Here is a 13,714-nt window from a genome sequence, read left to right on the forward strand (position 1 = left end):
AAAAAAAGAACTAGGGCTCTTGTTAAATTTTTTAAATTTTTAAATGAAGCAAGCAAGTACAAAAGAAAAGTTTAAAAAAAAAAGGCAGACTACTCTCCTCACCCCCTGTGCTCAAAAAAGTCAGTTCAGTTTGAAGCCTTGATTACTTACTAAACAGAGGAGTGTATTTTAACAAAGTAACTTTGAGTGCCACTGAGCTGGTATACAGGGTACCAAACAAACAAAAAAACCAGACTCTAAAATATCTATAATTTCAGGTGCAGTACTAGCACCTGTACATGCACTGTTAGATTGGTGGAACTGATTAAAAAGCCCAGAAATAAATCTAAGTAAATATGAGTATGGAAATTAGTATATGATAAAAGTGGCATTTCTTTACTGAAACATACTGCCGGGGAACTGATTAACCATTTAGAAAAGATAAAATTAAATCAGGTCTATACTTCGTACTATTCATAAAGAAAAACTCCAGATGAATCAGGGATTTAAATGTTAAAAAATGAAACTTTTTTACTGGTACTTTACTCTTGGTGTAGGGAAGAAAACTTTCTAATCATGGCTCATAATCCAGAGGCAGGAAAAGAAATGATTGATAAATTTTGACTGCATTAAAAAATTGACTGTGTAGCAAAAACACCAAAACCAAAGTCAAAAGACAATTGATAAAGTGTGACTCTTGATACAGTTGATAAATTGTATGTCGTTCTTTGTGACATACATCACAGACAAAGGGGTGAATATCTAATATACACAGAACTTAAATACGAAAGAACAAAGGACCAAAAAGGAGAATTAGGAAAGAGACACGAACAGACAATTCGCAGGTGCAAAAATAAGATAAAACGTCTCTTAAACAAAGACAGTATGTTTAAAACAAATGATTTTGGCCTTAGGTAATATAGTCAACACCAAATATGTATATTTAATTAAATATCATGGTCATTGTCCCTGCCCTCAAGTTACTACTGGAAGTTAAACCGCCAAGATGATAGCACTACAGTGCATCATAAGGTGTTAGTAGCCAGTGGGATGAGGGAACGCTCTAGTCTGGGTTTTCAGGGAAGATCTTAGAGAGATGTTGGAGTGGAGAGAGAATGTAAAAACCTTGACTGTCTGGAGAATGGGGGGTAGATGTTCTAAGGAGCTGGAATGGCATGTGCATATTCTAGTGAACTGTAAAGCACGCATAGCTTCCTCATCTCAAAATGGTGATGTATTTTGAAAACATAGGAGACTAAAGTTGTAACCAAAATAAAATATTAAGTATTATAAAGTGGTCTTAAGTAACTATTTACTTTTCTATTTCTAACTGGCTAGTGACACTTCCTGTTGGTGAAGTTTACATTGTTGATTAATATTTTTAAAAAATTAATAGGAGAACTTGGTTGAGAGCAAACATCACAAGCTTGCCCGGAGTTTAAGAAGTGGACCTTCTGACCATGATCTCAAACCTAATGCTGCCACAAGAGATCAACTAAACGTAAGAATTTATAAAATATTAATGTAAAAATAATTACGTGGGGATTTTGGTTACAATGGTTGTGATACCTCTGCACTTAAACTATTCAGATGGTCCCCCCAGCTGATTAATGAACCCAAAGTAATTTAAAAAAATTCAAATTTCTGTAGTTTCATTATTACTTCGGGGCTTTCAGTTAGAGTATGTGTCCTGGAGATATAACACTCTTAGAAACTGGCCTTCTGGTACGTGGCCTGAGAGAGGCCTCGGTGAGCACACATGCACTGTTGTGCATGTTGACGTGACAAGAGAAACATTTATTGTTTGGACTTTTCATGTTTGAGGTAGGAGGCTTTAGTTACTTTGGTTTAATTAAATTAGCTCTGTAGTTATATACATTTATAGGGAGTATGACTTTTTCATCTTACCTTTTTCTACCCTTTACACCCTATTAATAATCCTTTTTGGATTGATAAATATAGTAACTTTAAGTCATACTAGGCTGTGTGCACATTCTTCTTTGTTCTATAGTAGTTCTATAATAGAAGTATTTAGATAAATGACAAATTTTAAATGAAATGGAAATACATAGGAAGGGTATGTTTGACAAAAGTAGTTTTTGTTTCCTTTGTTTCAGATTATTGTGAGTTATCCACCAACCAAGCAACTTACATATGAAGAACAAGATCTTGTTTGGAAGTTTAGATATTATCTCACTAACCAAGAAAAAGTAAGTTTCTTGAATATTTAAATATCAAATTATCTACCAAGTTTGTTGCTGATGAACAAGATGAGGCAGAACTGCTAGGGAAATAATAGAATTCTTATCACAGAACAGCATATGATACTCCCTTTAAAAAACAAAACAAAACAGATATCCACACAAAGGCACATGTACGTTATGATGAGGTGTAGACAGTGACCGAATGGGTTAGGTCAGAGAGACGTGGTGTAGTTTCTGGCACTACAACTCCTTATTACTAGGCAAGGTGAAACAGATTGCTTTGGAAACTTGGTTTCCTCAATTTTCTGATGAAACCCTCCTTCACAAGTAGGACAATACAAGTGAATACCCTGGCTGAGTACCTGGTGAATAGTAGGTGCAGAGTATACGTTTTCGTCCCATCCCTTTGAGCCTGGGTTAACTAGCAAAATATTTACACCATTACAGGAACTATAGAATTCTGGAGGAGTGTGACTAGAGAGAATATAAAGAATATAATTTGAAATTTGTTAATTGGGTTGGTAGAGTGACAGCCCGCTTGGAGTACAAGATGAGGCCAGGTGGGAACTAGACCTTTGCTTTCCATAATGAAACCATGGATTTAGATAAAGTCTCTGGGGAGGTGGAATTTTGATGACGGAGTCAGCACTAGACTTGAGCCTGCACACTTGGTTTTGATTCTTAGTATTGCCACTAAGAAGCTGTTTACTGCAGGCAGATTATTTCACCTGTGTAAGCTTTAATTTCCTTCTATATAATGAATTGATTAAATAATAGTGAACATTAAGTCTCTTCTAGTTCTTAAAGTAGTCTGTAAATTTTTAGAACATTGGTTCAAAAACTTAACTCTTAAAATATAATAAGAATATCTATTAAACAGCTGTTTATGCCAGGGACCTTTTATATCCCACACCAACCCTACAATTTAGGTGTTATTGCTGCTGTTCTACAGATGAGAAAAGTTGAGTCTTAGATTAAGGAACCTGTGCAGAATCACAAAGCTTATCAGTGCTGCTCCTTGATATGCTCATATTTATGAGGTAGAATGAAGGTAGTGAAGAAAAAAAAAAGATTGTAGAGAAAATATTTGCATATTTGCAGCATTATGCACATGCCTTAGCAGAAATTATGAAATACATTGGAGGCAAAACAGAGAAGCATAAGGAAAATTAATATCTGTTAGAAAGCTATTCTATATTTATGGAAGAATGAGTATGTTTTACAATCTCATGAGATGGTCTTTAGCTGCTTTAACTTGTTTTTCCGAAATAGTTGTATTTTCTTACTTTCAAAAGTAAAGATAAAAATCCAGTTGCAGCTCATGTTTACTCTTCAGCTTTTCCTCTCTTATCTTTTATTGAGGCCTTTGAAAATTCTTTGTAGCTGAATCATCTTCAAGCTCCTTATATCCATAACAAGAATGAGAGAAGAATTTTAAATTTACTATAGCTTTGATTGTTATTCTCTTCATCACAAAAAAGGAAATAGTCATTAATAGAATCACAGGGTTGTGATTTTGTGTTAAAATTTTTGATTTAGGATATGATACTCTGTTAAATGAAGAATAACATTGGTCACAGAAATTGTATCTTGAATGTAGCACAGTCTTGTCTAAAATACACAGCAAGAAATTGAATGAAACTGTTAGAATGCATAGGCTCAAGAAGCATAGAATAGATTTACAGAGCAGCACTGCCTTAGATAGAAAGGCTTAAAAGAAAAATTGTTTGTTTAAAACGTAGTCACTTCCCACTGAAATTCAATTACTTCTAGGTATGTGCAAAAGAAATAAAATGCTCAAGTGATATTAAGTATGTGACAAGTTTCATTTAACTAGTTGATTTCAAGTTTTCGAAAAGGGGGTGATGAAACTACAATTCTCAGGACATATTATAGGATTCTTTTGATTGCTTGGGTCTAGTGAACGATATTTTTTAATGTTTGGGAAGCAGTTTTCGATATATTGGCCTTGAAGTGACCAGAGAAGTTATTCACACAGCCACATTTATATCTTTGTAATAATTTAAAATGGGTTTTGTAGAAAACAAACACACTAGGATCCTCGTCCCTTCATTTATTTACAGAAAGAGGTCAGTTTCCCAGGAGTACTTCTTTAGGTTAGTTGGCATTTGGACCCTGAGGCTAAAAAGATTTTCTGGAGAGAAAGCAGTGATCATAAAACAGATTGGTAGAAATTGATTCTTACAAAGTTATCGTTATTTATTCTTTAATTAAATTTGGCCCCTGCACCTATATTTTTCCTAAATGGCGGTGTGTTTGGGCTTGCTGGCACACCCAGCCTTCAGTGCTTCAGGTGAAAACTCTCTAGTTGAGACTTGATGTTGCACCTAGAAAGGTCACAGCAATAGCTTTGTCCAAACAGAAGTAGTAAAATTTATGGAGTATTTTTAAAATTTGTGGTCCATAGCATTTAAGAAGTGACTCATTTTTATGGAACCCAAAATGTGAATATTACAACTTTTCAAAACCAGCTTATACCATGGTTAAATGGCCTTTCTTCTTATAAAAATACTAATTAAAAAATTACTGTTATGTTTACTGAATGCCTTTTCCTTCTGTTTTGGAAAAAGTGCAGTAAGAAGAGTCATCTATGGTGAAGGTAAGAGGGATACCCTGAATGTCCTGAAGAGGCTGCTGCTGAGGCAGCGATGCCAGGACTGGCAGGACATAGTCATATTTTTGCATCCTGGCAAGAAGTTGGTGGCAGACCAAAGAGGGAAGGGATTCAGTTCAGCAAGCATTTGTTATCAACTCTTGGCCACGTATAATTCAGAACTCTGGGCTAAAGATGTCATTTCTCTGTCATTGTATAAACTTAAACTGTCTCAGGGAAATGGTATTTATAAAGACAATCAAAATGGAGAAGTATAGAATAGTAGATTGAGGGTTACTCTCTTAGTAAACATTTAAGTACCTACTGTAATAGAAATGTGGAGCAGAACAAGGTCAGTGGGCTGTGTTATAAAGGAGGTTTCACAAAGCAAAGGCTGGTCTTTGAGTAAGCTTTTGTGGTATTTTTTATTTGATGATTATTTCTCATGGGAAAGAAAAGCATGAGTAGAACTAAGTGGTATGTATAGAGACAGTCTATGAACCATTCATGAATGGCTGTAAAATAGAAAAAATGGAGTGCATTTGTGATGAGCCTTGAATTCTGGCTCAGGAGTTGGATTGTACTGGCAATGGGAAACCACTAAAGTGACAGAATGTGTCTTTAAAAGTAACGTTTTACGGAAGGCAAACCAGTAGATGGGAGCAGAGCTGAAAGTGAGAAAAAGAGGCGTAATTATGAGATCCAATGTACTGATTTTGAAATGGGAAGTGTTCTTGTGAGACCCACCCCTTAGCCCTTGAAATCGGCACTGATTCCAGGTGGTTAGTGTCAGAATTGAGTTCAGTTGTAGGACACCCAGTTGGTGTCCTCAGAGAATTAGGGAGGTGGATGGTGTGGAAAACCTACACGTTTGGTATCAGAAGTGCCTTGAGTAAAGAAAGAGGTTTTCCTTTAGCAACAAAGTGAAAATTTCTAATAATTGAGTCGGTAGAAGTTAAAATTAGAAATATATATGATAAATACAGTATTTTCAGCTCTGAAGTGATTGTGCTTATGATTGTAAGAATAGGAGGTACCAGTAAGGTGATTCTAAGATTAAAGGGAGCTTAACAAAAATATTGATTGCTATTATTATAAAACATGGTAATAAATGCAGTAATGTTAACATTTGACATTGGACTCAATATCATACAGAAATAGAATAACAATAATATTGGATAATAAAATAATAAACATCAAGTGTTTATCATGTACAAGGAAGGTACTGTCCTAAACATTTGTATTCAATAACATTTAATTTTCACCATAACCTTAGGAGACAGGTTACTTAAATAATGTGCCCCAAGTAACTCAGCTAATAATTGATGGAACTGAGAGTTAGGACTTGATCCCAAACACACTGGCTCTAAAGCTTCTGCATACACTCCAGTTATCTGTGGAAGCTCTAGGGATAGCATTACATTTGAATGCTGTGCCTTTACATACATCAGTAAAGCATCTTGAAAGGATTTAAGATGAAGTATCATTATTATCGCTATCCTCAGATTCTTATACTTTGGTCTTCCTCATTCCTCTTGTCCTTGTTTCTTTCTTCGTTCTGCTATCTCCTTGTTTACATTTGTAACATTTAACACTATAAAGTTGTAGAATTCCTTCTATAGTGCCTTAAGTTTCTTGGCAGTGGTGTATGCTATAAATCGTACTAATAAGTCTATAAATCTGAGGATCTGGGAGCTAGATTGTTTCAGTTATTGAATTGAGGATATCAGCATGCTGCAAGATTTGCTTATGATAAGCACATAGCCACATGTTTCTATTAATGCTGCTGATGTACTATGAAATGGAAAACCTTTCGCTGTAGTTATTTAAGAAGTATTGCTTTGTTTCCACATTCAACCTAGAAATACATTTTAGAAGTGAAAAACAATTGCATGGATTGTTACTGTGGCAGTTTGTGTTCTTATTTGAAGACGGAACACTGTATAAACAATGCACAGCATGTGCAGAAGAAATGGATAGCTAGCCTTGGGAGTGCAGACACCAGTTGTAGAGATAAGAATGCCCTCAAAAGCATTTGGCAGTTAGAAGAGCATCATTTAAATGAAGGCAGTAAGATTGAGGCAACTACCAAAGGAAGAGCTGAAAGTTGCCGGAAACTTCTAAAACTGCTGAATTGTTGACAAGTATGCACCTTTCTTTAAAGAACATTGTGTATGTTCTTTACCATGAGTGATATGCTCCAAGGTAATTTACTTACCTGACAGTCTGGTGAAAACTTCAATATGCTGCCTATTTAAAGAAGTGAGGTGCTGCAAACAGCTAGCTGAAATCGTAGAATATTTGCCATTGCTTCTGTGTTTATCTGTTTTGATTCTTGTTTCTGTGGAATCTTTATTTTATTGTCTTTTAAAATAGTTACTTTGTGAAGAGAGACAGAACAATTTATTTTGAGTCCTCACGTATGTGAGCATCTAGGAAACCAGAGACTCTGAAGAAGCATTCAAGAATGGGGTTAGTAGTGCCTCATTTGGCTTTGGACTTTTTCATTCATTGCCTACTTTATGTCACATGTGCAGGCTATAAAGTGAAGGTCATCTCAAAGGCATCTCAGAGTTCATAAGATATGCTTCAACTATTTCCATGTCTTGAGGCCTACAGTATTTTAAAATAACAAAAGCATATTGAGGAAAACCCAAAGGAAATTTTAAAATTTATAGTGCTCTGAAAGTAGTTTGATATGTAAAGTTAGGCAACATGCTTTTTTCTTTTTCTGCCCTGCGTTGTTTTCCTGGGATCAAATGTATCATGTTTTTAGCGTTTACATAAGGAGTCTATTGTTCACTCTGTGCCTCTTCTGTCTCAACCACATGGAACTCTGCCTAGCCATCCTTGACCTCCCCAACCCCAGGTAATAGGCTGTCGTTAATCTTTCCTGATTTTAGGCTTTGACAAAATTCTTGAAATGCGTTAATTGGGATCTACCTCAGGAGGCCAAACAGGCACTGGAACTTCTGGGGAAGTGGAAGCCCATGGATGTAGAGGATTCCTTGGAGCTGTTGTCTTCCCATTACACCAACCCAACAGTGAGGTGCTATGCTGTTGCGCGACTGCGGCAGGCAGATGATGAGGTGCGTTATTATCCGCTATTCCTCTTCGGGTACGTTTTAAGCCAGAACCTGATTGCAGACTCTGAGTGTGTGTGCGCATGTGTGCATCTAAGTGAAAGGAGGGGCGGGAGATTTTTTAGAGGGAAGAGGATACTAGGTGTGTTTTCAGAAGTGAAATTAAAATATTCCTCCAGGGACTCCTCTGTGAAATGAAAATTTACTTCCTGATCTGTTTCATGATAGGACAATCTCTCCCAGGACATTTACCTGGCAGCAGAGCTTGTATCGCTGTGTCTGGAAAAAGGAATTCTAATGAAAAATGGCTTCATGCAGCACCAGCTGGGGAATAATTCAGATCCCTCTATTAGTCAGTATACAACAAGCCACATTTAATTGTAGCCTTGAAAAGCCCTTGTGGCCTTTAAAGCATAGAGATGTGTGGTCATCTTATTCGCCTTCAAACTCCTTTCAACTTTCAGTTGCTGACAATTAGGTGTATATGTAGATTTTCTGAAGATGGTTTTGAATCCTCTGGAGAGCAAATATCACAACTTTTATGCCGGCTAGTTTTATACTCCGAAGGCCACAAAGGAAGGAGCAACACTCTGTTGACACAAAGTGTTACTGGATTTTGAACTTTAGTAATTCCTAATGTGGTAGACTAATCCAGCAAAAAGACTTTTTTTTTTTTTTTTTACTTACGAATTTTTATAGGGTGAATGTGCTTTAAAAAATAACCTAATTAGTTTATGTTAGTCTAGGGGGCTCATGGGATATGGGATATCTCTTCTCAGGCCTTGATGTGTATGTAGGGAATGCTGATCCCATAGAACAATTATCATCAGAGACCTTTATGAAAAAATAATTAAAGTATTTTGAATTTCTAGTATAAAACACAATATTGGTTAAGGTTGATATTTGTATGTCTCTATTTAATTATAGTAAAATTTAACCACTAATGAAAGAAGTATGGTGAGTGCTCACATACAATTTACCCGTCTTTAACAACTGTCAACTCATAACCCATCTTGTTTCATCTATAACATTTTGTACTCTCTTCTCCCCATTCCCTACCCTCCACTAGATTACATAGAGGAAAATCTCAGATATTGTGTAATTTTATCAGCACAGGATGTTATTTACTCTCCTGTCAAAGAACAAGTCTAAGCTTTGTGTTTCATCATGTTATCTTCTTCCTAATTGTGTACCAGAAGTAAAATATTTATTATGATATATATTTGAAATATTAAAATATTTATTTTGAAATTCATTAGAAATTTCACTCAAGTCACTAATTCTCTATGTTTGCCATGAGTCATAGAGTTCAGGTAAAGGCCTCTGGGGTGTAGTCAACACAGTCCCTCAAGGTGGGTTCAGAATTCAAATAGAAACATTGTAAATCATTCATGATTGTCTGGCTTTAGTTCATTCAAGCCTCAAAGCCAAGTCCTGGTGTTTGGACTTATCAGTGTTTGTGTAGGTACTGAGGTACTTCTAGACCATTTTATAAGTTCTGTTATGAGGTAGAGGATAGAATCATTGAGTGCATTCTAAATTGCAAAACATATGGTTCAATGACTGATTGTTAGTTTTTTGAGGTTTTAGAGATACAGCATAAGTAGTATGGTGGCTAAGTTACTCATGATTTCCCTGTCTCTGAATTTAGTTAAGTAATGAATTACAGATACTCAGCTAAAAAATCCTGTTAACTATTAGTTTGTTAAATGTACTGTATGTTAAGATCTGAATTTTGTCTTTTCTGTGACTCAATATAGCTATATATATGTCTTTGGAACACTGTATACAGGAGTGAGCAAAAGTAGGTTTATGTTGTTTGTATGAAAAATAATACAATAAATAATAATGCAAAAATAAACTGTGTTTCACTCACTTACTACTGCAAACCTACTTTTGCCCACCCCTTTATTATTCTCACTTCAGTTTCCTATCCAATGAAAAGGGAGATAATAGTTACTTATGTCACTTGATAATTATGAAGGAAAAATTATGTGTGGCAAAGTTTTGACAACTCTATTCATGCACTTGTCCATACAGATCACACATTTATATTATGTAAATTTTATGCTAAAATCATGCAAGTTGTGCCTTTCATTCCTAATTGGTTTCACATTTCCCCTTTACTTTTACTATAGCTGTGGAGTACAGTATTTATAGTTTTATAAACTTCAAATGTTTCTTGGTATTGCAAAAACTAATAGAATCACATAATGATAGCATCAATAGAGACATCAAAGGTCATTTTGTCTAAACATCTACATCTTGGATGGCTGAATGTTTTATGTTTGGACAGGTAGCGTAATGCCTCCCATGTGCCACAGTCTCCCTGGCGGCCTTTGCCTTTGCATGTGTTTCTCCATTGTCCCAGGTGCCATTCTTCTGTCCATCCTTTAGCTGGAGCACAGGGCTCACCGCCTCTGAGAAACTTCTCTTACCCATCTCAGGAGCAAGCGGCATTTGTGCTTGTTTCTTTTCTGCTCCCACAGCATTTGGTTTGTTTCTTTACTGTAATAGTGACCTTTTCCCCTCTGATTTACTTTGCTTTTTAATTTTGAAAGAAATAATACAGGACTCCACTCCTCTGAAAATTTCTTACCCCCAAAAGGGTAGCCACTCATATATCAATCTTTTCATATATTCTCTATGCAAATTGCAAGCATCTATATGCATATACAGTATATATACTTCTTTTTATAAATTAATATAAAGATGAATATCCTATTAATATATTCTTAAAAACTTGCCTTATTGACTTAACAGTATGTTCTTAGACACTTTCTTACTGTCAACACATACATTTGGTGTCTGTAAAGTCTGGAAACAGGCTAATGAATGTAAAGTCAAATGATGTCAAGGGTGTGTTTAATTTGAAAAAAAAAACACACTGTGTTTCTAGACTTCATGGATTCCTGTAAATCTTTTATAATATTTGCACATTTATTTTTCCCAAGAATTTTAGAGTAATTCTGTCATTTTCTTAAGATTTTCCAGCAAAATCTTAAATGAAATTACATTAACATTTTATATTATATTTAAGGAAAAATTGTATCTTTATGATACCAAAGTGAAAATCTCTAGTATCATACAAAATCTGCCCTCCTCAAGATAGGATTTTTTTTTAATTCAAGCTGTGATTTCATAAAAATTTTACGTGTTTTTTAAAAATTAAATTTAGTGACAGTTGTTACAAATTACCCATTTTATGTCTTACTTTTGTTAGTTAAATGGAAAGCTATGCTTTTGGTTTAATATTTGTATTTTACCTTTTTGGTTTAGTGATTTATTTTAATAGGTGTTAGGTGGGTTCCTGTTTTTTCTATGGGCAGCACCATGCTATCTGAAGAACAGTATATTTTATATTTTTATATATATATGTATATGAAATCTATGCTTATAGTTTTCCTAATGCTCTTGTACATTTGTAAAATAAATCTTAACCTTTTAATACCTTTCTGAATTTGACTTGCTAATATTCTACTTAGGAAATTTTTTAAAACATATTTCTTATTGCTGTGTGGCTCAAAAGGAGAGATTCCCTATTAGAATTTGAGAAGGAAGTGGCATTTGAGAGGCATGACAAAAGAATAGAATTTTCACAGTTGGACAAGAATTTACATTCCAGATGAGAAGAGCAGTGTGAGCGAGTCTTTCGCTTTAATAGGTATGTGGGATGTATGTAGCTATGAGACAGGATCAGAACCCATGTCTCTAACTGTAAATGAAGAGTTACTCTCAATTCAGTAAGAAATGGGGAGTCAGTGAGTGATTTTGACCTGAGACTTTTCATTTGCATCCTGAAGCATTACCATTAACTTTTTCTTGAGTAAAATGGTGATCAGTATCTAAATAATATTTCATAGCTCTTGGGAAATTCTTACTGAATTGTCTGAGATGGAAACCTGATTTCTTTTTTTCTTTGTTTTACTTGTATGCTGTGTTCTTCATGCTTGGAAGAATTTTATGTTTTTCAAGATGTGACTGTATAATGAGCAAACAGACTTTGTACTTACTATTGAAGTTATTAATTCATTTCCATACAAATGAAGGAAACTATAGTTTGAATATAGAATACCAGATGACCAACAAATCAGATGGTGATGAGTTACTTTAAAAGGGGGAAGTTTTCTCTGAATTTCTCCTTCCTGGGGAATTTAATAACAATGCTGCCTTTTTTATGTCATATGATAAGTCTTTTCTGTAATTAGGAAAACACAATACAATTGGTGATACAATCAGCAACATTTCCAAAGCGTGCGTTGCTAATGAAGACTAGCAGTGAAATTGAATTACTTCTACCTCCCAGGAAGGTTACTTGTCATTAAATATATAAATCAATTTTCTGTTATGTAATTCACTCGTAGAAAAAGCATTGAACCATACCTATTGCTATTAGATGCCATAAATTTCAAATAAAACAATAGAAAATCATATGTTTATTGCTCTAATTAAAAATAATTTTTAGAAACAACAGTACACTATAGAGGAGCTTTGCTACAGTCACTTGATTTTCCTGGCCACTGACATTGATTAATATATTTGAATAAGGATTAATAAGCCCATTAAGCTCTCATTTAATTTTCTTGTAAAAAAATCATTTAGTGGTGAAATCATGTGTATTACTCCATTAGTATGTGGCTAATGATAAAAATCTTGGTTATGTTAATGTTAAAAAAATGATGAAAAACCATATTATGGAAGGGAAAAGGGAAATACCATATTATGGTATTAAGGAAGGGTCTCTGTCCCGCGGAGCTTATAATAGAGTGGAAAAGGCAAAGAACAAAGCAAGTAACTACCAATGCTGTTGTTACGTTACAAATGGGAAAGGAAAGTGTAAATCATGAAGTTTTTACAGGGGATTTAACCTGATCGGTGGGCTAAAGAGTTAAATTAAATTGGTAGTTGCAAAGTCTCAAAATTATCTAATTGTAAGTTTAGACGGGCTAACTAGGTGAGTGACAGTTGGAACTGGAAGATAATAGATACTTTAAATAAAGTCATTGGGAAGGGCTAAGAACTACATTTATAGAGTAAGACAGGAAATATTTTTATCCTAAACAGTAAGCCTAAAGAGTCTTTTTATTGTCAGGGGACCACTTAGAAGCGTAAAAGCTACTTTGTTGATACTTTTTAGCCCTAATTATCCCATTGATTGTCAGTAGGCATATGGAAAATAAAAGCTTTTGGGATTTGTTTTCTTGAAATTGTTATTGGAAGTTGTCAGTAAAGTAAGTATTTTGCTTAATTATGAGTGTTAAAATTAAAATGTCTATTTTGTAGGATTTTAATTGAAAAAAACAACTCAAATTCTTTAAAACTTGAGCTTTCAGGAAAAATAAAAGGAATGCCAATTTTTAAAAAATCCTAACCAGAAAAGGTTGTGAAACAAAGTCTTAAAAAACTTGAAAATTTGGAGCTTCTTATGTAATCTTGAATATAAAATCATGTTACCTGATTTATTGCTGTAAAAAGGATCCTGCCTTAATTTTAGTTTTTTTACATGGATGATCTCAATCCTTTCCTTGCTTTGCTCTTTAGATACTGCTTTAAATCAGGCATTTGCTGGCCACTTACTCTGTGCCAGGCACTGTTTGGTGACTTTCTTCTTTTAACTGATTAACTCTTCATATCTCTAAGGCTTGTGCGATTGTGTCCCTTTCATGGTTGAGGTCCCACTGAGACACCAGAAGGTTAGGTGTCCTAGCGATCTGCCAAAGGTAAAGCGGCTGATAAGTGGTAAAGGGAATTGTTAGCTTAGTATTTCGGAATAAATTGTCTATAATGTACTGCATTTGTTTTTCTAATATTATCTTCTTTTTTGTTTGTTTTCC

The 13,714-nt window shown here is 34.7% G+C and overlaps 1 protein-coding gene across 2 annotated transcripts in view; it reads left to right on the top strand.

Annotated features, from left to right (window-relative positions):
- Positions 1 to 13,714, top strand: part of PIK3C3 (phosphatidylinositol 3-kinase catalytic subunit type 3) — a 109,637-nt gene that overhangs the window by 37,571 nt on the left and 58,352 nt on the right. For both annotated transcript variants that reach the window (XM_054583578.1, XM_054583579.1), the window contains exons 8-10: positions 1,376 to 1,480; positions 2,097 to 2,189; positions 7,701 to 7,886. In XM_054583578.1, the coding sequence (XP_054439553.1) occupies positions 1,376 to 1,480; positions 2,097 to 2,189; positions 7,701 to 7,886 (384 nt within the window). The remainder of the gene's footprint in view (positions 1 to 1,375; positions 1,481 to 2,096; positions 2,190 to 7,700; positions 7,887 to 13,714) is intronic.

This window comes from Pteronotus mesoamericanus, unplaced genomic scaffold, assembly GCF_021234165.1.
Source record: "Pteronotus mesoamericanus isolate MK-2021 breed Mesoamerican mustached bat unplaced genomic scaffold, CSHL_Meso_final contig_74, whole genome shotgun sequence".
NCBI lineage: Eukaryota > Metazoa > Chordata > Mammalia > Chiroptera > Mormoopidae > Pteronotus > Pteronotus mesoamericanus.